Consider the following 25,740-nt stretch of genomic DNA (forward strand, 5'->3'; position numbering starts at 1 on the left):
CATTTCAGAAGCAGTGAGAGTGTGCACCCCCTTCCAGGCAGCAAGCCCAGGGAGTCGGTGATGCATTTCTGGGGAAAGGGGTCCCGGATGTGGGGCTGGCTCTCCCAGCTCCAGTCAGTCAGCTCCTGCCCTCTTCTTGGCTTTGGCTGCCAGACCCTGTGAGGGCAGCAACACCCACAGCCTGGTTCCTTTAAGATCAGCCCTTAGAGACCCCATATGCTTTCAGACAGCAGACTTGAGGCCGGCTGGGAGCTTATCTGTTGCTGGAGTTGCATCTTAAAGAAAGGATTTCAAGGGCAGGTGGTCGGCACAGCACGTAAAATGCCATGTGGTGGTGGCATCATATATCATACTGCCTGAGTTCAAGTCCTGGCTTCACTCCCAATTCCTGCTTCCCTAGGAGGCAACAGGTGATGGCTCAAGTACGTGGGTCCCTGACACCCATGTGGGAGACCCAAATTCAGCCTAGTCCAGCCCTGGCAGTTGCAGGCATTGGTGAGTTAATCAGCAAATAGAAGACCTCTCTCTCTCTCTGTCTCTCTCTCTCTCTCTCTTTCCCCCTCCATCCCTCCCTCCCTCCCTCCCCCTCTCCTTCCCCTCTCCTTTCCCTACCTCCTCCCTCTCCCTTTCCTTCAAAAAAGATGTTTCTCAAAGTAGTAATATTGAATAGATAAAACCACAAGGATCAATGATGCCAGTCATGCAGTTTTTTTTTTCAGATGAGAGTAGGAAAAGAGAAAGCATCTAGACAAAACAGGTGCGCAAGTTCAGCATCTCCTATCCAAAATACTTAGGACCAAAAGTATTTTGGATTTCAGATTTTTTTTTTCCGATTTGGGAATATCTGCATTTATATACATAGTGAGATATCTTGGAGATGGGACCAAAGTCTAAACACAAAATCCCTTTATGTTCCTTGTACACGAAAGTCCAAAGATAATTGTGTGCAGTACTTTGAAGAATTTTGTGTGTGAAATAAAGTTTCATGGAATATAATTTTCTACTTATGGCATCATGTCAGCCCTCAGAAAGTTTAAGAGTTTGGAGTATTTTGAATTTTGGCATCTGGGATGCTCTACCTTGTACAGGCAGTCCCGAGAAGACCCAAGCAGAAGCTGGGTTGTGCATGAAAGGGGCTCACTCAGTCTCTCACATGGCAAAGGGGTCCTGTTGCAGAGCCCCCTAAGAGCTCAGGGCCACCTGCTCAAAGGGAAGTCGTGTGGCTCACCTGCAGAAGAGTCCAGATGTGAGAACAGCTGCATGACCATCCGTGTTTCCATCTTAGGTTTATGTGCAGGAGAGAATTAGGCGATTTAAACACAGGTCCATTGCCAAGTTCAGTTACAAGACTATGAACTGGTTGTGTTCACCATGTGCTAGGGCCTTAAGAGTGATGACGCGGGGAGACACCTCGCAGGTCTACAGCAGACACAACCTCTGAAGCCTTCCTTTCCAAGCCAGATGTTACCGACAGTCATCCTTCCCAGCCACCTTATCCTTAGGCAGGTGCAATAAGCATATCTGAGACTGGGAAAAATAAATAAATAAAAAAGACCCATCCTAATGGTTCCACCATCTTCCACACACAAAGAAACTATTAACAGGGAAACAAGATCCATTTTCTCTGCATAATTTACATGAATCTGTTGTCTATAGAGTTTGAATTCAAAGACCATTTGGACCAACACCAAAGGAAGCAGAACCAAGTCTACCAAGACTTATTTGCAGGTGCTTTGAAGATTTTCTTTTGTTTTGTTTTAGTAAAGAGATCAGGAAATAGGTGGGGAGAAATGGATGTTTAAAATGGAAGAATATTGCATTGTCTTATCATAATGTTTCTCATTATTTTCCCCTATCCCACTTCTCCTTAGGATTAGATGTGTGATAACTCCCAGAACCATCTGGAAAATTCACAATACATGAAATCTAGTTGTAACAGTTTTGTCATCTCAGTGGCTAAAAAGATGATTGAAATGCATTAATGAAACCTTAGGGTAAACTAAAGTTTGTGTTCTTTAGTTACTTTCAAGCATTAAAATAAAAAAAAGAATTTTAATGTGAATAATATTAACCCAAATCTCCAAAATTAATAGAAAAAATGAATAAATTTTTTTAAAGATTTGTTTTATTTATTTGAAAGACAGAGTTACAGAGATAGAGGTCTTCCATCTGCTGGTTTACTCCCCAAATGTCCGCAATGGCCAGAGCCGAGCCAATCTGAAGTCAGGAGCCAGGAGCTTCCTCCAGGTCTCCCATATGGGTGCAGGGGCCCAACGAGTTGGGCCATCATCTGCTGCTTTCCCAGGTGCATTAGCAGGGAGCTGGATCAGAAGGGGAACAACCAGGACTCAAACTGGCACCCATATGGGATGCCAGTGCTTCAAGCCGGGGCTTTAACCCACTATGCCATAGCACCAGCCTCTGAATAAAGAGATTTTCAAAGATAAAAGAGAATGCCATTTAGAATTTATATGTGACAGTTTCAATCTCTTATTAACAGTTTGGACCTAATGCCACTTTTGGATGACTATAAAATGTTGTCTGTCATGATGATAAAGAAAACTAATACCTTGTTTTTCAGGTGTGGATAGATTGTGTGTTGCACTACATATACTCAGTTGTGTGTATATTTGAGGGTACTTCAAAATGTTCATGAGAAAATGCAATGAAAAAATGTTTGTTTCAGTGCAAAAAAGATTTTGAAGTCCATGCTTACAAAAGGGTTTGTGAAAAATGTACATTTTGAAAAATCTATGCATGGATTTCAGAAATTGTTTTGCACCAAAATAAACATTTTTGAATGCCATTTTTCCATGAATTTTTTTGATATACCCTGGTGTTTTGGTCTTTGCACTGAAGTAATATTACCTGGTGTAAGTCCAATCATTTGTTTGTAAAAATGGAGGAAGAGTTGGATTTTATTTTAAAATTCAAAAACGATGTGCTCCTCGCAGAACTGTGCACCCGCTGCCAGCACCTTCACAATGCCGTGTCTGTTGAGAGCTACACAGAGGTCGCGAGTTCCGGGCGCTCATGACTCCCTGGGTTTCTTTTCCCGCAGGTTTTCTGGGGTCACTGCATCAACGCCTTGGTCCACTCCCTCATCCTCTTCTGGTTTCCCATGAAAGCACTGGAGCACGGTAACGGCTTCGTGATTTCAACTGTCAGCAAGTAGCTTTGCAGCCCCTCTGGTGCCAGTGTGTTCACAACTTTTTTTCTTTTTTTAGTTCTGCAGAATGAGAGATCACAAGAACACATTTCAGAGGAAAAATAAACCTAACAGCTAACCAGAGCTAGCCCCAGCTTTATAGCTTTTAGGTTTCGTCAGTTCTGGCTTTGAGAACCCATTTTCTTTCCAGTTGACTGGGTAGTTTAAGTACTGGGAATTCTAAACTCAATTTTTAATAACTCTTTGAGTCAGGAATCATGGGGAAAAAAAAGCACTATGCTATAATGAAATGTTGATGTGACTCTTGTCCTTGAGTTTGAAAATCTCTGTTAATTACTAGGGCTTTCATTTCCCCAAGCCTTGCAAACCGAAATTCAGAATAACTAAATCTTGCAAGTTTAATCTTCTTAGTTTTCTCCAAGAGTCTCCTTCTGTCGATGCATCTCTTCTGAAGTGGTGGTTTGTTGGGGGACTCATTCTCCATGTGAGTGTCGTTAGTCTGTCCCTGTAGCGGAGAGAGGCTCTGTGAGAACGGAGGCAGTCTCCTTGTTTGCTCACACTTCTTAATACATCCAGAATGCAGCCTCCTGAAGTGACGTCTCTCTAGTCTAGCAAAGGAAAATGTATCATGAGAATGCTACTCTTTCATCCCTCTAAAATAGTAATAATCCCCCTGGGAAAGATTACCCCAAATGTTGACTAGACAAGGCCTTTTATTGTTCAAAGAATATGAAGTTTCCAAGCGTCTTTGTTTCTGTGTCAATGTGTTTTATGCCTCAAACAGAAATGATTCATCCTCGTGGCTATCTTTAACCTATTAAATACTGATTGAGAGAAAATGCATGCACAGACAATTGCTCATGCCCTATGACCTGTCCTTCTAACTCCATCAGAACTGTTCTTCCTTCAAGGATCCCTGAGTCTTTAGATCAGAAAATAAAATTTTGGACCCCGGGAACTTCCCCCAAGAAGGGCATGCTTTGGAAATCATTTTCTTTTAACTCTAAAGCTTCCTGTGACTCATCTTTACTCATAGTGGGTTTAATGTGTTGTCAAACGGTTTGGTAAGTACAGGCTTACAAGTACTTGTTGGATGTGATTTTATTTCAGAAACCATGGCATTTAAGTGACAGAAGCATCATCAAAGCAGGATAGAAAAGCGATGGGACAATATATATGACGAGCATAAGAGCTATGAGACAACTTTGGCAATCGTCTTCTTGTCCCTAAGGCTGTATTTTCAGAATTTAGGAAGAAGCAGTGGATTACACAGACCTGCCACAGTTCTACCTCCGGGCCCCTGACCCTTCTCACCTAGACAGTGGACTGTTTCTAACTCAGAAGCGTTTGCCTTTGGACTCCAGAAGTCTTACAAGATGTTTGTTTACTTGCTTGCTTCAAAAAGAAGTGATGTGATGCCTTCGCAGTAGACACAGTGGCTTTCTCTTCCTAGAGCTGTGGTCCTGTGCTTTGAGTATGTGGCTTGTGGTTTATGGTGGGATTGCTCTCATTTGCCTACTCTGCCATGTAAATCCATTCCTTCACTTCACGTGGTCTGTGTTGAAAAGGAAGTAGACTCAGCAACTGCTAATTTATTGAGTAGAAATCACCAAGTGAATTTTAAGTTAGGTTCTGCCACCCTTATCTATTTCTTCCAAATTTTGCAATTTGCTTAACAGCCAACCAATAGGATGATTATCTCCTATTTCTATTATTAACACCATCATCAATTTCATCATTTCACTATTTTTCTTGAGCATTTAATATAGGGGTTTTCTTTTCATCACCCTGCAAACAATAATCTATTAAGTAAAACTCTTTAAGGGGAAATAAATTGCAAATAAATTGGCCATTGGTATTGTTGATTAGTTGACATCCTCTAACAAATCAAATGTTTTAGAATGAATATCTAAATTCTTCCAATGAGTACAATACAAAAATAGTACATTAGTGCTTATTAGCCTTATTCTTTCATATAATATTTATGTTTAATACTGGTGGGTGCCACGGGTGACAAATACACCAGTGTGGGTCTTACCTTCCATGAGTGTGTAGTGTGGTCAAGGATATTATATTTGCACAAGGTAGCAGGAGGCAGAAACTAACTCTTGCCAGTTAGATACAGGTTAAATGTTACTGGAATTCAGAAAGCTGAGAGATTCCTCTTACTTGGAATTACTACTGGCTTCTAAGAAGAGGTACCCATGAAGTCCAATGAGGAAAAATCCAAAAAAAGTGTGGAAATTCAGGGCAGGTGGAAAACGGTGGACAGATAGGCACTTTGATCAAAGATGAGAAAAGTTTGAGAAGAGTGGTGAAAGCTGAATTGTAGACAGCTTTGAAGATGAGAGTCGGAAATTGTGATTTAATTGCACACTTGTTGGAGAGTCGATATAAAATTTAGATCAAGAAGGAATTTTGGGATCACAACAGTTTGGGAAAATGAGCCCGCAGTGTCCTGTAAGGTGAATGGGAGAAGGAAAACTGGTAACAGGACAACAGGACACTTGTTGGGTCTGCAGAGGTGCCAGGTAGATGCTTCGGGAGGGTTAAACCCAGAAAACGGGATTGTGTCAGAGAAGGGACTATGTTTGGAGAAAAACTGGGGCAAACCTGGGGTGTGCCAAGCACTCAGAGAATGCGGTGGGTACAGACAGAGGCAAGCCAGATGCTGCCTCTCTTGCCCTCCTGGTGTCCACCCAAGTTCAGAGTTGATGACCAAGAACTATTGCTCAATAGCCAGCAAGTAGACTCCTGCAGGCTAAGGGTAGAGATTACAATACAGGGCCACAACCCCAGCTAGTGAGTCAGGGAGAGTCTTCTCCAAGGAAGTGATATTTAAGTTCTTGAAAGAGGAGGAAGGCGTGGTCAGGTAGAGCAGGGGACGTGTGGGAAAAGGAGCATCCCTAACCAGAACCGAGCTGCTGAAAAACCAGAAGAGGCTTTGGGAGGGCCTGGGCCATGCACTGTCCTTTGTTGGAATCTGATGATCATTTCAAGACCAGAGAGCATCTCTGGCCCTGGACAGTGACTGTGGTGACCTCCTGCCATGGACTGAATGTTTGTGTCTCCCTTAAGTAAAATGTTGAACCCTAATCCCAGGGTGATGGTGTCAGGAAGTGAGACTTTGGGGAAGTGATTAAGTCGTAAGGATGGGGCTCCATGGTGAGATTGTGTCCTTATAAATAAGGGACCCCAGAGAGCTCCCTGGCCCCTTCTACCACTTGCGGGTGCAGTGAGAAGTTGCCCTCTGTGAGAGGTGGGCCCTCACCAGACACCAAATCTGCCACCACCTTGATCTTAGACTTCCCAGCTTCCAGAACTGTAAGAGGTAAATTTCTGATGCTTAGAAGCCTGCAGGCTATGGTGCTCTGTCAGGGCAGCACAGATGGACAAGGACACCTGCCTACCCCTCCTCTGTTCTCATGGCAGCTGTGTATCAGCACATGTCTTTCTGCATTTACAGTGTGGTGGGCAGCACCATCCCCAGCTGGGACCACTGCAGCCTAGACAGGGGGCAGTGCCTGGAGAAGGGGACAAAGAAGTGGAGACTGAGAGCCGAGGGCTGGCAGCTGGGGGCCTTCTCCTGGAAGGGTTGGAGGTAGAAGAGGTGCCAGCTGGGGTTTTCCTGTGAAGATGAGCCAGTTCTGCAGAGAAACACAAAGGATTCGGCGAGAGTGTGGCAAGTTGTTTTTTAGAGGAGTGACAGGAAGTCAGTGGTGGAAATCAAGAAAGATGGAAGTTCAAGAGGTGCAGGGTATGTCAGCTGATCTGATTATTACATGTTTATATGAGCTGATTTACTGTCCTACAAGGGTTTCTTTCTTTTTTTTTTAATAATTCTCAAATTTTTTAAAAGATTTATTTATTTACTTGAAAGTCATAGTTACACACAGAGATGAGAGGCAGAGAGAAAGAGAGAGGTCTTCCATCCACTGGTTCACTCTCCAGTTGGCCACAACGGCCGGAGATGCGCCGATCCGAAGCCAGGAGCCAGGAGCCAGGAGCTTCTTCCGGGTCTCCCACGCGGGTACAGGGGCCCAAGGACTTGGGCCACCTTCTACTGCTTTCCCAGGCCACAGCAGAGAGCTGGAATGGAAGTGGAGCAGCCGGGACTAGAACCGGCGCCCATGTGGGATGCCAGCACTGCAGGCAGTGGCTTTTACCCGCTATGCCACAGTGCCGGCCTCATACAAGGGTTTCTTAACTGTCATTCAGGAAGATATATACACCCCACACCTCAAGAGGCAGAGGAACATGACGCCAGCTTGAGACACATAAGGTCTTCTCAAAGCAGGAGGACCCCAGTCTAACAGAAAAGAGCACTGTCCGATCCCTTCCATTGTCCAGGTGCTGCCGGACCTGCCCACGCCCAGAACTCTGAGCTGGACCAGGCACTCAGGTGCCTAAACTAGCTTCACACCTTCTTCCGTGCTGTGTGGATTATGTCCTCAAGACAGTGAGTTTTTTAGAAAATTCCCTCTCTACTCTCCCTGAAGAGAGGCTTAGGTGTATCAGTGCTATTCACTTTGGGGAAGGTGTGGGCACATTGTTCATTCCCTAGAATGCTTCCAAAAATTTAGCTTTGCTTATTTTTTTTAAAGATTTATTTATTTATTTGATAAGGCAGAGTTACACAGAGAGAGGAGAGGCAGAAAGAGAGAGAGAGAGGTCTTCCATCCCATGGTTCACTCCCCAGTTGGCCTCAAGGGCCGGAGCTGCGCGGATCTGAAGTCAGGAGCCAGGAGCTTCTTCCAAGTCTCCCAGGTGGGTGCAGGGGCCCAAGGACCTGGGCCATCTTTCACTGCTATCCCAGGCCATAGCAGAGAGCTGGATCGGAAGTGGAGCAGCTGGTTCTCGAACCGGTGTCCATATGGGATGCTGGCGCTTCAGGCCAGGGCTTTAACCTGCTGCGCCACAGCGCGGGCCCCAGCTTTGCTTATTTTTGCATGGTTTTGGAGAGACTTTTCAGTGCACTCCTTTGCTGTTGGAGTTCACATTGATTCATTTCAAATTTAAAAATAAATTTTTCCACTTGAGCAGTTCACTAAATCAGATTTCTTCCAACCATCACCTTACATTTATACCCTTTGATCTGAAAAAAAAATGATTGTAGCTTAAGACCGGGGATGTCACCTTCCCAGGGACTGGAAGTTGTCCAGAGCCTTGGATTTCCATTGGTGCATCCAGTCTGCACAGCTGTGCAAACCTTTCTGCAGTGGAGTGTGATTATGGGCAAAAGAAGGAAAAAGCAGCTTTGATTTTTTTTTAGAAAAATAAAATTTAAAATTTTTCCTGATGAAATTTAAGAGGGAGGTGATGGGAAAGAGAATATATCAGAAGAGAGAGGTTCCTAGGAAAATCTCTTGATTTCCCAGGGTCCACACTGTGAAAGCCATTCCCTCACCTCTAAGGAAGACTAAGTACCATACAAGTACTGGGGTATTGGCACTAATTAAACAAAAATACATTTCAGCATTTTTGGAGGCTGTTTTATACATTTTAATAAATATATTACTGTAAGATCAGATAGGTTTTATTCCCTAAAACAATAGTGCAGGTGGATAAAATAAAGCTTAGCATTCCTCTCCCTGCTCATGGCATTATTGGGCCATATTATCTTAAACTCTTTATGACCTATACCTTATTATTATAGACTTGCATATTTTATATCATGTAAATCCTGGTACTTCCATTGTTTCACATTAACCTAAGTATGAGCAAGACTGCCAATGAGATTGCACATCTGAAACTTAATTATTCACTCATTAAAAAAAGATCCATGGGTTTGCACTCTGTTCTACACTTTGCTGGGTTTTGGGAATGAAGTGGTAAACCCTGCACATGAGTTCCCTGCCCTCATGGAACTTAAACCTAGAGAAGACAGGACTTGAGCAAGAAGTGTTAACAGGTTTAGGCATTTAGCCTAGTGGCAAAGATGCCAATTAAGGAGCCAGTGTTATAGCACAGTGAGTTAAACCACTGCCTGCAACGCAGGCATCCCAAATGAGCTGGTTTGAGTCCTGGCTACTCCACTCCTCATGTAGCTCCTTGCTAATACACCTGAAAAAGTGGCAGAAGATGGCCCAAGTGCTTTGGGTTCCTACAACACATGTGAAAGATCTTGATAGTTACAGGCTCCTGGCTCAGCCCCAGCTGTTTTGGCTATTTGGGAAGTGAACCAGCAGTTAGAAAATCTCTCTGTGTGTCTGTCTGTCTCTCTTTCTTTCTCTCTCTTCATCCCTTCCTCTCTCCCTCCCTCTCTCCTCTCTTTCTCTCTAATTAAAATCTTACCCCCCCCCCCAAAAAAAAGGACACCAGTTAAGACACCATCGGAATATCTTGGTTTGATACCAAGTTCTAGCTTCTATTCCAGCTTCCTGCTAATGTAGACCTTGGGAGAAAGCAGAAGTAACTCAAGTAATTGGGATCCTGCCTCCAGGAGACCAGTGAGACCTGGACTGAATTCCCAGCTCCTGACTTTGGTCACCCCAGCCCTGGCCATTGTGTGCATTTGGAGAATGAATCAGCAGATGGGAGATCTCTCCTCTCTGTCTCTACCAAATCAATAAATCTGAACCTCCCAAAAAATATTACTAAAGGGGAAAGTCAAGGTCAAATAGGATGTATTCCAAGGAATGCTAGCCTGGGTGGGGCTTTAAGGGCCACTTCTGGGAGGATGTAGATGTTTTGAAGGAATAGTAGGGAAGAGCCAGGAAAAGGGTAGGGAGAAGGGGGGAGTTGGGGGTAAAAGGCTGGAAGCTGTGTTGTGAGAATGAGATTGCCTTGGGATAATGAAGATGGGCAACAGAGATGCGACCTTTCTCGACCTTTTGGAATAAGTGAGCTTTTCAGAGTGTTGTCAGGTTTTAAGCAGGGAGCTGTAGGATCTGATTTCTTTTGGTATAATCACACTGAGTGGATACCCTGTGCATGACTTGATACAGTGACATTTGAAAGTCACTGACGGGGGCCAGCGTTGTGGTGCAGTGAGTTAAGCTGTCACTTGCAAGACTAGCATCCCATACCGGAGTGCTGGTTTCAGTCCCAGTTTCTCCACTTTTTTTTTTTTTTTTTTTTGACAGGCAGAGTGGACAGTGAGAGAGAGAGACAGAGAGAAAGGTCTTCATTTTGCCATTGGTTCACCCTCCAATGGCCGCCGCCGCGGCCGGCGCACCGCGCTGATCCAATGGCAGGAGCCAGGTACTTATCCTGGTCTCCCATAGGGTGCAGGGCCCAAGCACTTGGGCCATCCTCCACTGTACTTCCTGGCCACAGCAGAGGGCTGGCCTGGAAGAGGGGCAACTGGGACAGAATCTGGCGCCCCGACCGGGACTAGAACCCGGTGTGCCGGCGCCACAAGGCGAAGGATTAGCTTAGTGAGCCGTGGCGCCGGCCCTTCTCCACTTCTGATCCAGCTCCCTGCTAATGTGACTCAGAAGGTAGTGGATATACTTTGGTCCCTGCCACCTATGTAGGAAACCAGGATAGAGTCCTGGCCCCTGACTTCAGCTTGGCCCAGACCTGGCTGTTGTGGCCACTTGGGGAGTGAACCACCAGGTGGAAGATCTCCCTCTAGCTCTCCCTCTATGTGTATGTTTATGTCACTCTGACTTTTGAGTAAGTAAATAAATAAACTTATTTATTTATTTGAAAGGTAGAGTTACAGGGAGAGAGAAGAGACAGAGGTCTTCCATCCCCTGATTCACTTCCCAAATGGCCATAACAACCAGAGATGTACCAGGCTGAAGCCAGGAACCAGGAGCTTCCTCTGGGTCTCCCTTGTGGGTGATGGGGCCCAAGGACCCAGGACCTCTTCCACTGCCCTTCCAGGTGCAGTAGCAGGGAGCTGGATCAGAAGTGGAGCAGCCTGGACTCAAACTGGTGCCCATATGGGATGCCAGCACTGTAGGCCTCAGCCTAACACCCTGTGCCACAGTGCCAGCCCCCAAATAAATGAATCTTTTAAAAAATCCAAATAAATAGCACACCGGGTTCTAGTCCCGGTTGGGGCACCGGATTCTGTCCCGGTTGCCCCTCTTCCAGGCCAGCTCTCTGCTGTGGCCAGGGAGTGCAGTGGAGGATGGCCCAGGTGCTTGGGTCCTGCACCCCATGGGAGACCAGGAAAAGCACCTGGCTCCTGGCTCCTGCCATGGGATCAGCGCGGTGCGCCGGCCGCAGCGCGCTGGCCGCGGCGGCCATTGGAGGGTGAACCAACAGCAAAGGAAGACCTTTCTCTCTGTCTCTCTCTCTCACTGTCCACTCTGCCTGTCAAAAAAAAAATCCAAATAAATAAAAGTCACTGATAATGCAAAGTTTAGAAAAACTCTAAATACAGAAGATTCAGAGATGGGCTTTCAGTGTTAAGTAAGACTGAAAAGAGGATCTGCCTTCTGGGGACACCTGCCCAGAGGACTCAGGGCAGTGGACATTCATAAAAGCCTGCAGTTACATGCAGTGAGTAGAACTTGCTTACTCAGGACTAGTGAGACAAAACATCCTGGAAGCCTTTAGAGGTATACAGTGGAAGTGCAGCTTATAAATCCATGTCAGTCAAGGCCAACCCGGTCATCATGCTTTAGAATGCAACCAGGTTTCCAAATGCAAGTGCAAGGGCTTTTTGCTATTCTGGTTTGCTTCAAGCACTGTCATGAAGGGGCTCCAGTAAGCCCTGACTTTCAAGATTGCTTTTCTAGGTAAAGGAAGTGCATCTCCTGAAGCCCAGAAAGGAGCCATAAGAGCCATTAATTTCATTTCCGTATCTCCCTTAACGCAGTCTGGGTTTCACGTGTTTTGAATGGTTGTGTTTGGCATGCTGTGTGAAGACGCCTGAGCCTGCATCCCTGGAGTCGCCGTGAGAACCGCAGCCGCAGTTCACGGGGTCCTGGCTGTCTGCAGTGAGCTAGCACTGCAGGAAACGGCCCGGCCTCTCGGGCACTCAGACCAGTGAAGGCTCATTTCTCAGCCTGGCCTCTGGACAGTGGCCGAGTGCACTGTTCCTGGGGAGAACTGACCGCATTTCTCTCATTTTCTGTATTCTTGATGCTCTGGCATTTGGGGTCCATCCAGGAGAAATTATCCCCTGCTCTTTCCTAAAGAAAGCAAAAGACTCCTCCCACAAACCAACCCCAGCAATGTCCTTTATCAAACTCACACACCAAGCCAATTATCCCCTTGTAGGACCAAGGACCTGACAACAAGGAACCAACCCAAAAGCCTGAGCCCACTAAATTATTCAAACTAGTCAACTCTGTGCTTAGTGCACCTGCCCCGCTGGCCCACTCATTTTTGCAAGAAACCAATAACAGCTTTGGCCTAGGCTTTGCCTTCTCCCCATCCTGCTTCACGATCAGTCTTAGAGCTTTCCCATGAGGCTCTGCAAGGCATACCTTGCCTCTGGTTCTAGGTGTAGGGTTTCTGTGTTCCTATAATTTGAGTCTGTCAAATAAGCTGACAGTAGATAACTAATGGGAAAGAGAACATCTAGGTTTTATTACACACCTAAGCATGGACGTGTGAGACTTAAAAAGGACCAAGGGTGGTGAGTTTTAGAGAGAGCTTCACAAAGCCACAGGGGCTTGGGCTGCTGGACAGAAGGGAGGTAGCTCAGAGTGGGAGCAGGAGAGGCACAGCCACGGGGGCTGTCCTGTTATGCAGATGAAGCCTCCCAGGTAGTAGCCCTGTGGGGTCATCTCTGGACCAGGTGTCAGATCCTCCATCCCTTCTTCCCGTGGAAGGATCATTCCTACACAGAAAGAAGCAGAGACAGCAGGTTGAAAAGCCAGCATCTGGACCTATTGTTTACTGATATGGATAGATGTAAATTTATTTTTTGCAAAAGGACACCTTCTTAGGGTAATTCCTGTGTCTCTAGAGGTCTTCAATTGCCCCGAGTGATGAGTTTGAAATATGCCATAGAGATAACCGTTTGCATGTCTCATCATACCCGGTGAAAACAAATCTGTGGGACAGGCTGTTGTGGTGCAGTGAGTTAAACCACAACTGGGGATGCCCACATCCCATATCAAAGTGCTTGGTTTGAGTCCCACCTCTGCTTCCAATCCAGCTTCCTGTTAATGCACCTGGAAGGCAGCAGATGATGGCCCAAGTACTTGGATTCCTACCACCCATTTGGGAGATCCAGATTAAGTTCTGGGCTCCTGGCTTCCATCTGACCCAGTCTCAGCTATTGCATGCATTAGAGAGTGAATTGACAGATGGAATATCCCCCTCCCCTGTCTCTGCCTTTCAAATAAATAAATAAATAAATCTTTTAAGAAACAAACAGACAAACCCTGGTCCATTGCAGCGCAGTGGGGCTCCACTAAGCACACAGCCCCTTGGTCTACTCCCAGCCTTAACACTGGGAAGGGAGAGAGCCAGGAAAAGGGTGGTTGGCTCGCACCTGTCTCTGGCAGGAAGCGATCCATCACTTCTGCTCACATCTGTCTGGCAAGAAGGAGTCCCAGGGCCCCGCTTAGGTGCAAGAGTCTGGGAATGTCACTTTGCTGTGCACCCACGGATAAGAAACACACTTGTGACCTCACTTACTGTTTCCCTATTTGGCATTGACAATCCATCATTTGTACTTCCTGTTTCAAATCTATTTTTAGTAAACAAAACTGAAAAAGGGGAAAGACTGCAGTTCCAGTTTCACATCCTTCTCTTTATCCAGCAAAAACGACGTAGAAAAGAGAAAGGCCAGCAAAAGGCTTATATAACCAGGAACTTAATCCAGCACTTGTTATGGATGTCATTATAATCACTAACACTTGGGTAAACCCTAGCTTTATTTATAAAGCACTTTCCAATAATTTTGTACCATTCTTTACAGAGAAGGAACAAAATGAATATCTTTGCATAAATACAAAGTATCAGAAGCAGAAAGAGTTGTTTCAAGTTGTAGCACAGGCGCAACAGACACAAGCCAGGTATTGGTAAATGGGTTATCTGAAACTGGGACTACATCTTTGCTCTTCATACAAACCTTGTAATAGGAGACTAGTTGGTGTTGCACCTCCTCTGAACCTAGCTCAGAGGCCCAGGGAGTGAAATGGGCAAGGGGAGCTTGTTTAATATTCTGGAACTCGGGCTGGTTCTGAAAGAGTGCAGCTGGAAATTCTTGAAGTAAAAAAGAGAGTGGGAAAGCAGGAACTTGGCACCTGCTCTCTGACCAGGATGTCTTGGCAAATGCCTTCATGGCAAGGGAACAGTGCCACCTCCACCTAACCAAGTTCTGTGCGAGTGAAATGCCTGAGATTTTCAGTTCAGCTGCTCTGCTGATTCTGACTCCATTTCAGTTACAAAAATTCACCCCATCTGTTTTCATGATTATTAAGCCCTGTCTTTTCTGACTATATAGTGCTATGCTGTAACTTTGTCATCAGATTTTTTGCCTTTTGTCAGGGCCATTTCTGAATACATTTTGTGGTTTTGCTGGGTAATGATGTAATGTTTTTAATGAGCATTTAATTGAAACGGCATCTTTATAAAAATGTCATCATCATAGCCCTGTGGAATATTCTGAAATAAGTTCCTTGATCATTCTGTCTGTTTAGAAAATGAGACATACTTTTCTTACAAATTGTGGCTTTTTCCTACAAATATTTTCAAAGAGGTTTTTGCATGCTGCATTTTTGGGCTGTTACTAGCAATGTGGAGGGCCCGTGTGGTTTTTATCCCAGTTGTTCACAACAGTCTGTTTTAGCGACTGTTTTCAGGCCCCATTCGGCTAATCCTACCTCATGTCCATCCCTGGCCCCAGCCACATTTTGCAAAGAGATTAAGTCTGGAAGAAGAGTCTCGGTGGCTGCCTCGGGTCAGTGGATACTGAAGCCACAACCCCATATTGTCTGTAAGAGAACATGATGGCTGTCCAGGGCAGGGTTCTCTGGCTCTCATTTCATGACACTTTTCACGACTATAATAAGCACCTTCATTCTATGAGGTTTTACATGCAAACCACATGCAACCGCAGATCATTCTAAGTGTGACTCTGTGTTTTATCAAACCAAACAGATGGGAAAGATGTCCTATCTTTTTTTTTTTTTCTTGGTGGAAATCCTCTGCTGGACTTTGGGGCCAGATAATGCCCTCCTTACAGGTATAACCTATCTTGGATTTGCAAAAGGCTAACTGATCTCAGACCCTTCCATAAATGCCAGCTGTTGCGATGCAACCCGCAGCTTAATCCTTCTCACCTTCCCCCTGGCTCTTTCAGGCCTTTGTGTGCTAATGACAGGTTTCTGTTAGGAAGTGCACAGCTCTGCACTGGTTAGGGGAGGGAAACAAAGGTTGAGTGAGATCACCTCTTTCCAGGCATGCTCTTGATGGGTCTCTTTCATAGGGTCCTTTTCAGAGCCTCGCTTGCCTTGACCCCTGCTGACCTCACTGCTATGGCTCCCACCTTTGTAGCCCCACCCCCACCTCATCAGTTCCCCATTCCACCCCAAGCCACCATTTTTGCCTGCAAAGCCCCTTCTGCTCTCACTGGTCCCTCACGCCCCCAAGTATCACTGCAGGTTGCAATCTTGGAAAGAATGGAATGCCTGCGGTTTCCACAGTCGGTGCATCAAGAAGGTCCTGGAAGGCCTGCCTGGGGAACCCAGCTGTCCACTGGGTTTGGGGAGGGATCCCCACCTTCAAAAAGCTTCACTTGAGATTTTCATTGCAATGACAGCAGGGATGTGTTCCTGAGAGCGGTAATAGCCTTGCAGCAGCGCTGTGCAGATTCATCCAAGTGGCAGGAAATATTTGGTCAGCAGCCTGCCTCAGGAGCTAAGTGGGCGATGGAATTGGGCTCTTCCAACCTTGGATGGTCAGTGAGCCAGTGCTCTTGACCACGCTCCTCCACCTGCAGGTCCTATCAGCAGGGCTCAAGGAGGAGCAGCACCCACAGGTGTTTGCCTCTGAGACAGGTGCACTCAGCCACCATTCCCTGGCAGCTTCCCCATCAGGGTGCTTGGGTGACATTGTTGACCAGTGCCAGAATCTTCCATTGGCTCAGGAGTATCTCCTTCAAGACAGTAAATTATTTCCAGATGGCATTAGCTCTGCCTGGGGGAAGGGGGTCCTCTTTAGGAAGCTGAAAACACTCTAATGCAGTGTTGGCTTATCTCGCCAAAATGATGATCTGAATGATCAGGTTTGTCCTAGCTTCACTCCAGTAGCTTCAGGGAAGCATGCTGTGGAGTGCCAGTAGCATCCACTGTGAGGACGGGCCGAGAATTAATGCTTTGTGAAACTCTGCAAGCTGCAGTTGCAAAATGTCCTCTGGGTCTTGCTGGCTGTTGCTTCTGCTGCCAGGTTGCCATACCACGCTCTGTAGTCTCAAGGGTCCCCTCACCTGGAGGTGCCACCTTCCTAACTTAGCACTCAGTCCCAGGGTAGTCAAAGTTTGCCCTTTGTGGAGGCCGTGTGGCTTTGGGAACCGCATCACTTTTATGCCAACCCCCACATTGCGTCTCTCTGCTGCTGGTGTGGATGATGTTGTCCGAACACATCCCTCCGCCCCAGCCTGACTTGGAGATGGGCGAGATGAGCTGTCCCTCTCCCGTGACATTCTCACAGCTGCAGAGTGTCTGCTCTGTGATTACCCCGACTCCTCTTTTGTCTCTCCTCTAATCCAAGGGTTCCCAGCCAGGGGCGACTTTGCCTCTCAGGGGACATTGGGTATCGTCAGATATTCTCATCACCCCTAAAAGAACCCCTATGCCCAAAAGCAGTCGCTTCCCATTTTCCCCAAACACCCTCTGCATTCTGTCGCCATGAATTTGCCTGTTCCAAATATTTTAGAATCTGCAATATGTGTCCTTTTGTGTCTGATTTCCTTTACTTAGCCTAAGGTTTTCAAGGTCCATGCTGTTGGAACATGTATCAGTACTTCATTCCTTTTTATTTCCTACTTCTATTCTATTGGATCGATAGGAAGGTGCTTCAAATAGGTCATGGTCATGGGAAACGGAACTGAAAGCAGCAGGAATTTTTGAGGTACATGCATGCGTATATGCCACATTTTATTTATCCATTCACCAGTTCATGGGCATTTGAGTTATAAATAGGCTTTGATGAATTCATTATTTCAGGATACTATGAATAATTGTTGTGATGCTGCTGTGAACATTCACGTATTGGTTTTTTTGTGTGTGTTTCATTCCTGGGTCTTCACTGTTCTTGGTATGTAGGAGTGAGTGGCATTGCTAGGTCATGTGGTGACTGTGTGTAACCTGTTGAGGAACAACCCTTCAGTTTTCCCGTGTACGCCCTTTCTTTTTGCCATCAGCAGTGGGTGAGGGATCTAATTTCTCCATATCCTGGCCAGCTTTTGCTGTTGTTTGGTTTGGTTTGGTTTTATAGCTATCCTAGTGGGTGTTAAGTGAAATCTCATTGTGGTTTTGGTTTTGTGTTTCCTGATGGCTAATGATGCTGAACTTCATGCATTTATTGGCCACTGGCTTACATTCTTTGCAAAAATGTCTATTTAGCTTATTTTCTCATTCTAAATTTGGTTCTTTTTTGTCTTTTTATTTGGGGACTGTAAAAGTTCTTTATCTGGATATAAATTCCTTATCAGGCATATAATTTGTGAATATTTTCTCCTTCCTTCAGCTTGTCTTTTCACTCTTTTGATGATGTCCTTTAAAGCACAAAAGTTCTCATTTTAAAAAAGTCAAGTTGGACTTTTTACTTTTGTCCCTGTATTTTGGTGTCATATCTAAGAACTCATTGCCAAATCTGAGGCCATAAAAATGTGCTTTATCTGAGACTTTTACAGTTTGGACCCTATGATCCAGTTTTTACTACATTTTTATCATTGTGTTTTATATACATATGTATGTATATGTATATAAATGTATCATGGATATATGTGTATTTAAATATAACAGACTTCAACGTTGTAATAATTTTAAGTGTAGAGTTCAGAGGCATTAATTACATCCAGAATGCTGTACAAACATCACTGCCATTTCCAAAATTTTTTCATCAGCCAAAACAGAAAATCTGTACCCATGAAGCAGTCACTCTTCACCTTCCCCTGCTCCCTAGTCCCTAGCTGGAACTAAATTTTTTATTGCAGTTTGTTTTAATGCATTTAAATGTTAATAGCTACATGCAGCCAGGAGTTACCACATTAGATGCCCAACTCTAGTACCACCAATATCACCCTCAGGAAAGGATTGCTACCATAGCTACGTTTATTATTATTCCATTCCCAGTCACCCAAGGTCTATTCTCCTATAAAAATTGAACTATTTATTTAAGAGGGTAACTCAAACCGTTTCACTTCCAGCTCAGAATTCTGCTGAGGTCACTGATCACAGTCAACAAATCCAGAGTCTTCTCTGGGGCTTGTGTTTGCCCCTCTGAATGTCTCAGCATTCTCTTCTCGCTTTTCGCCGTGTCTGCAGCCAGCCTGGTCTCCCTGATGGTCTTTGAGCTCATCTAAGGCTGTGTGTGTTCAGACTCTTGGCAGCTTCTCCTCTCCCTGCCTGGAGCACTCTCCCTCTGGCTGTTCATTTAGCTGGCTCCCACATACCATTCAGATTTGCTCAAATGTCACCTCCCTATCTGAAATAGCAGCCCCTGTCACTCTGTGTTCTATTACTCTGCTTTCCATTTCATTATAGCTCTTATTACACCTGACATTTTATCCTATATCTCTTTGTTTATGTGTTTGTGTTCTGTCTCCCTTGCCATAATGCAACCTTTCTGGGGAAGGGCCGTTCTTTATCTACTTCCTGTAATACCTGGTCCAGTAGACGTTAAGAAAATATTTATTGAGTACATAATTGAATAATGTTATGTTTTTCAAGGCTATAATTTATGTCAGAATCAGAGAATGTGTTTCTTTATGGTGGTGTGCCTTTAAATGCATTGTATTTGCCATTAAAACAATCTTAGGACCCACTACTGACAAGCAAGCCCCACCATATTGAATAGCTCTTTGCCAGTACATCAAATTTGTTGCTTTCCTGACGTTGATTTAGCTTCTCTAATGTTACTCTTCATTTTCCCCTTCCCTTCCCTTCCCTTCCCCTCCCCTCCCCTTCCCTTCCCCTCCCCTCCCCTCCCCTCCCCTCCCCTCCCCTTCCCTTCCCTTCCCTTCCCTTCCCTTCCCTTCCCTTCCCTTCCCTTCCCTTCCCTTCCCTTCCAAGGAAGTCTTGCTTAAGTCTCCATCTGTCTTGACCATCCCTCCTCTAAGCTTTGATACTGTCCAGTTTTTTTTTTTTTTTAATTTTTGACAGGCAGAGTGGACAGTGAGAGAGAGAGACAGAGAGAAAGGTCTTCCTTTGCCATTGGTTCACCCTCCAATGGCTGCTGCGGCCGGCGTGCTGCGGCCGGCGCACCGCGCTGATCTGATGGCAGGAGCCAGGTACTTCTCCTGGTCTCCCATGGGGTGCAGGGCCCAAGTACTTGGGCCATCCTCCACTGCACTCCCTGGCCACAGCAGAGAGCCAGTTTTAATTCAGTGGCCCCATGTCTGTTCTCCAGGGGGACTCCTATGTTCCCTAGGAGCAATCTCCCAGTTTAGGGCTGTTGTCAATGCAGCTCTGATGTCACTGTGCACATTGTTCTCCGCTTCTCCACAGATTTACCTTTCTAGAATAAAAAGCAAAAAATATGTGCCCTCGAACTGGACCCAGGGGCCTACAATGACCAGATTCCTCCCATGATTACACTTGGTCATTTTGCTGTTTGAGGAAAACCAACAGATCTTGATTCTCTATTCAGAGCGGGATTCTTCAACACACAGATGCGTAAACCAGTGAGCCCCATATGTCTGGATAGCAGCCACAGGGTTGCAAATTTGAACGTAAAATCCCCATAGACACAGTTCTCGGGCCCCAGATCTAGATGTGGGTGTGCAAGAGAGTAAAAGGCAGTTGGCAGTGTCATCCGAGGAAAGCTTAGGTCTTGACCTTCTCAGAACCAGTCGCGCACTTCTCAGAGCAGGGCTGACGTAGCTCAGGTGATTCTGTTCGAGTTCTGCCGCAGGGGTTTGGTGCACACATTGTAGTAGTCGTCCTTGAAAAGAGGAAAAGGAAGAGGCTTGAAAACTGCACCCTGGAAATCCTAGCTGCATTTCCTCAACATCACTCACTGGCTTCCTTGCTTCCTCCTAATGTTAAACCCCAGAAGTCAACATTGTTGCAAACGAGGAGCAGTGGCTATCCCCCCAACTAGAGTGCAGTCAGTGCAACTTGATTTTTATTCTTCTTTTATTGATCCTTAACTCTAGTTTAACCAGAATTCAAGATGAATAGGAAATGAACACTTGAAAAAGTTCAGTACTGGCCCTTAATAAAGATAAATTAATTTTATAAATAAAGGGTTCCGTTTTTTTTTAAGCTAGACAAAGAGACATTTTAATCTTTATAAAAATATGAATTTCAGTGCATATCAAATGTTCAGCTGTTTTGTTGAAAACCTGATTTTGTTTGTTTCCTCTAAAGAGAATATGATGAAAGAAGTGCAGTTAGAGAAAGAAGCATCAGAATCACACAAGATGCAATTCTGTAATGCTTTATGTTTCGATAGGTATTTTTCAAGTTCCAGTTTTATGTTCTAAATAAAATAGATGGCCATGCTCAGCCTTCTGGAAGTTAGCAGCAGCTTCTCTGTTTTTCAGATACTCCATTGACCAGTGGACATGCCACCGACTATTTGTTTGTTGGAAACATTGTTTACACGGTAAGTGCTTCCGTTTATTGGGTGTTATACCTGCCCACACCCTATGTACAAGGCTTTCCTCACTGTAATCATTTAAGCTCTGTATAGTTCTTAGATTCCTTGAAGCTCAGGAAATGCTTTGACGGGTGGGTTTCCTCATTCTTCAAATGATCATTCATACACCCCCCCATTAGAGAAAATAACACTTTGGAAGATGGTTTCTGCCAACCCATGCAACCAAAGAAAAGGACAAAACCATTATTTGGGAGAAGACGGTCACTAGAATGAGGGCTGTGTTGGAAGGGTATCTGCCCATCTGCCCCCTAAAACTGACCACGGGAGAGTTAGCCCCTGCGAGGGTACTGTGCATTGTGGCATCTTTGGATGAACTGGTTCTGGAACAGAGATGTGGGATTTCTCATGGGAAGGGAAAGTAACTCACCGAGAATAATCCATTTCCCAAACTCCTCTTTGTTTCCACAGTACGTGGTTGTTACCGTCTGTCTGAAAGCTGGTTTGGAGACTACAGCTTGGACTAAAGTAAGTTTACTCTGGAATGGGGTTCTCTGTCCAGTGCATGTATACTTTTTTTTTTTTTGGACAAGCAGAGTTAGACAGTGAGAGAGAGACAGAGAGAAAAGGTCTTCCTTCCATTGATTCACCCCCCAAATGGCCGCCAGGGCCAGCACACTGCGCTGATCCAAAGCCAGGAGCCAGGCACCCGCTCCTGGTCTCCCATGCGGGTGCAGGGCCCAAGGACCTGGGCCATCCTAAACTGCCTTCCCAGGGCACAGCAGAGAGCTGGACTGGAAGAGGAGCAACCGGGACTAGAACCCGGAGCCTGTGTGGGATGGCGGTGCCGCAGGCGGAGGATTAACCAAGTGAGCCACAGCGCTGGTCCCCAGTGCATGTACTTTTTTTTTTTTTTTTTTTTGAAAGGCAGAGTTAGACAAAGAGAGAGACAGAGAGAAAGGTCTTCCTTTTTCCATTGGTTCAGTCCCCCAAGAGGCCACTACGGCAGCGTGTTGTGGCCAGCGCGCTGCGCTAATCAGAAGCCAGGAGCCAGGTGCTTCCTCCTGGTCTCGCATGCGGGTGCAGGGCCCAAGCACTTGGGCCACCTTCCACTGCATTCCTGGGCCACAGCAGAGAGCTGGACTGGAAGAGGGGCAACCGGGACAGAATCTGGTGTCCTGACTGGGACTAGAACCCGGTGTGCCGGTGCCGCAGGCGGAGGATTAGCCTAGTGAGCCATGGCGCCGGCCCAGTGCATGTACTTATAATGATACGATTTCTGTTTTAAACCTTGGGAAAGCAGTAAGCATTATCTAGCTATCTTATTTTAAATTTTGCATGTGAAAATTGTGACTTGATCTCTGTCAAGGCACATTTGCAATCCCGTTTCCTGGTTATTCATATACCCAGAACCTAATAGAGCTCTAAGTCATTAATAGTCACCTTATTTAAGTGTATATGCAGATTTTAATTACATATGCAGGGATGGTGGTATGACACACTGGGTTAAGCTTCTGCTTAGGATACCCTGTATCAGAGTGCCTGGCTCAAGTCCCAGCTATGCTATGCTTCTAATGCAGCTTCCTGCTAGTGTACCTGAGAGGCAGCAGGTGATGGCCCAAGTACTTGAATTCCTGCCAGATGAAGTTCTGGGCTTCTGGCTTTAGCTTGGTCTAGGCCCAGCAGTTTTGGGAATTTGGGGAGTAAACCAGTGAATGGAAAGTCTCTCTCTCTCTCTCCCGTCTCCCTCTCTGTCTCTCTTCCTCTCCCTCTTTTCCTTCTCTGCCTTTTCAAATGATTAAATAATAAGTTAATCTTTTCTAAAAATGAATTTTATATCATGAGAGCATTTAAAATATTCCATAGAAAAATGGAATTCCAAGATGTTTGTTTTAATACAAAAATTTCAATTCACATAGTTTTTACATTACTCTTTAAAAAAAAAAAGATTATTTAAAAGTTAGTTACACAGAGAAGATCTTCCATCCATTGGTTCACTCCCCAAATGGCCACAAAATCCAGGACTTGGCAAGGCAAAAGGCAGGAGCCAGGAGTTTCTTTCAAGTCTCTCTCGTGGGTGCAGGGGCCCAAGCACTTGGGCCATCCTCAGCTGCTTTCCCAGGCATATTAGCAGGGAGCTGGATTGGAAATAAAGCAGTCAGGACACAAACAGACACTCATATGGTATGTCATCATTGCAGGCGACTGCTTTACCTGCTATGCCAAAGCCCCATAGCCACATTATACATTTTTATGAGGTTTTTGGAGAACGCTTCATGAATACACACACATACACATGGAAGGGTAAAAAATATTTTCATAATTTTATATCCAAGAGGTAATCACTGTTAGCACTTGGCTTCGCGGCCTTTTGTACTCTGTTCTGTGTGCACACACATTCATCTTTTTAAGAAGCTGACTCAGTATACAATATACAGCTTTGAATTGTTTGCTCCTAAAAATATATCAGGAATATTTTCCATGTTTGTAAAATATACTTCTGCAGCATCATTGTTATATACAACATATGGTTTTAGACTCTTTTTTTCCTAAAATTATATCAGGAGTATCAGGAGCATTTTCCATGCCTTTAAAATAAAATATGCTTCTACAAGATCGTTGTTCATGATTACAGAATATTGTGTTTTATGGATGTCCCTCGTTTGTTTGATCAGTCCACCATTTTAGGTATTTTGGTTATTTCACATGTCACAGATTATAACCAACACTGCATGTTTGCCTCTCCTGAGTGTCATGGCCCAGTTCCTGCTTAAGTAGACTCACTGATACTCTACTGAGAAGATGGGCAATGGAGCAGGAGGTCAGGGTGAGATACCATGGCAGTTTTTCCATGTGAGAGGTGACAGTGACTTAGCTTGGAATGCCAGAGCAGTAGATGGTGAGAAGTAACGGGATTCTGGGTGTTTGTATTCCAGAAAGCTACCAGGACTCAGTGATGGATTGGATTGTGGGGTGTGGAAGGAAGGAAGAAGTCAAGGATCATCGGCTTAAGAGGATAAGGGAGATTAACAACTCAGTAGATGTCTAAAGGAGCATTAGGGAGTAGAATAGTGGTTACCAGAACCAGAAGGGGTGGAGTGGAGGATGGAGAAAGATGGTCAATGGGTACAGGAGTACAGATGAATAAGAGGAATAACCTCTAATGTTCTGTAGCACAGTGGGCTAACAGAAACTAATGGAATGTTTCAAACATTAATGGAATATTTATTTTTTTAAGAACTGATGTATTTATTTGAAAAGCAGAGTTAAGGAAAGACAGGAGAGAGATCTTCCATCCCCTGGTTCACTGCCAAAGTGGCCACTTTGGCTGGGGCCAGGCATTCCATCCAGGTCACCTGCGTGGGTAGGGCCCACATACTTGGGCCATCTTCTGCAGCTTTCCTAGGCCTAACCCACTGTGCCACAACGCTGGCCTCCAATGGAATATTTCAAAATAGCTGGTAAAGAGGATTTTGAATGCTTGCAACACAAAGAAATGATAAGTGTCAGGGGTGATAGATCAGCCAGTTACCCTGATCTGCTCATTATGCATTGTATATGGATATTGAAATGTTACACTGCACCCCCATAAATCTGAATAATCATTATATGTTGATTTTTATTTCTATTTTTTTTTTTTTATTTTTTGACAGGCAGAGTGGACAGTGAGAGAGAGAGACAGAGAGAAAGGTCTTCCTTTGCCATTGGTTCACCCTCCAATGGCCGCTGTGGCCGGCGCACCGCACTGATCCGATGGCAGGAGCCAGGTACTTCTCCTGGTCTCCCATGGGGTGCAGGGCCCAAGCACTTGGGCCATCCTCCACTGCACTCCCTGGCCACAGCAGAGAGCTGGCCTGGAAGAGGGGCAACCGGGACAGAATCCGGTGCCCCGACCGGGACTAGAACCCGGAGTGCCAGTGCCGCAAGGCGGGGGATTAGCCTAGTGAGCCGTGGTGCCGGCCTATATGTTGATTTAAAATAGAAAGAAAAACACTGTGTTCATCGTGTCTATTCTGCTGCCCTCGTGCTAGATTGATGGGTGCTCGTCTCACACAGCTCCAAGTTGGAGCAAACACTTGTGATGCGCTGAGAGGTGCTGCTGTCTCTCGGGGTTGGGCCTTGGAGGAAGCTTAGCTGTGATGGCAAAAGCACCTCATCTTCGGGGTAGTGTGGGGCCAGTAGTGACTTGAGTTCGTTGTTACAAGCTCTGAGAAGGAGTAAGCGTTGGATTCAGCAGTGAAGACACCACTTGGAATGCCTGCGTTCCATTGTAGAGTTCCTGGTTTGTGTCTGCCTCCAGTCCAGCTTCTTGCTGATGGGCATCCTGGGAGGCAGGAGGTGATGATTCAAGTAATTCAAGTAGTTGCCGCCCATGGGAGGTCCAGCTTGGGTTCTTGGTTCTTGGCTTTTACCTGGTCCAACCCCACTTATTGGGGCCATTTGGGAAATGAGCCAGCAGATGGAAAATCAATTTCTCTCTCTTTCTTTCTCTCTCTCTCTGTCTTTCTCTCTCCTTCTCTGTCTTTCTCTTTCTTTACCTGTCAAGTGAACTGAAAATGAATGAATAAAAATTAGAAAATGAACAAAACTGTGCGACAATTAAATTTTTTAAAATTTAAAAGTAATATAGGGGACTTTGAAGAACTGGGTTCATTTGCCAAAAACCTGCTGCTAGTTAACCATGAAAAGTGGTTTACAAAAATCATTAGAGGGGCCGGCGCTGTGGCGCAGTGGGTTAATGCCCTGGCCTGAAGTGTCGGCGTCCCATATGGGCCCCAGTTCAAGACCCGGCTGCTTCACTTCCAATCCAGCTCTCTGCTGTGGCCTGGGAAAGCAGTGGAAGATGGTTCCAGTCCTTGGGCCCCTGAACCCACATGGGAGACACAGAA

The 25,740-nt window shown here is 45.3% G+C and overlaps 1 protein-coding gene across 12 annotated transcripts in view; it reads left to right on the top strand.

Moving 5' to 3' along the window:
- Window positions 1-25,740, top strand: part of ATP8A2 (ATPase phospholipid transporting 8A2) — a 729,626-nt gene that overhangs the window by 546,127 nt on the left and 157,759 nt on the right. For 11 of the 12 annotated variants that reach the window (XM_070049167.1, XM_051850719.2, XM_008259895.4 and 8 more), the window contains 3 exons: window positions 3,062-3,140; window positions 20,799-20,860; window positions 21,323-21,379. In XM_070049167.1, coding sequence (XP_069905268.1) covers window positions 3,062-3,140; window positions 20,799-20,860; window positions 21,323-21,379 — 198 coding nt within the window. The remainder of the gene's footprint in view (window positions 1-3,061; window positions 3,141-20,798; window positions 20,861-21,322; window positions 21,380-25,740) is intronic. The other variant, XR_011378928.1, reaches the window with a different exon arrangement.

This window comes from Oryctolagus cuniculus, chromosome 9 (genome assembly GCF_964237555.1).
Source record: "Oryctolagus cuniculus chromosome 9, mOryCun1.1, whole genome shotgun sequence".
Taxonomy (NCBI): Eukaryota; Metazoa; Chordata; class Mammalia; order Lagomorpha; family Leporidae; genus Oryctolagus; species Oryctolagus cuniculus.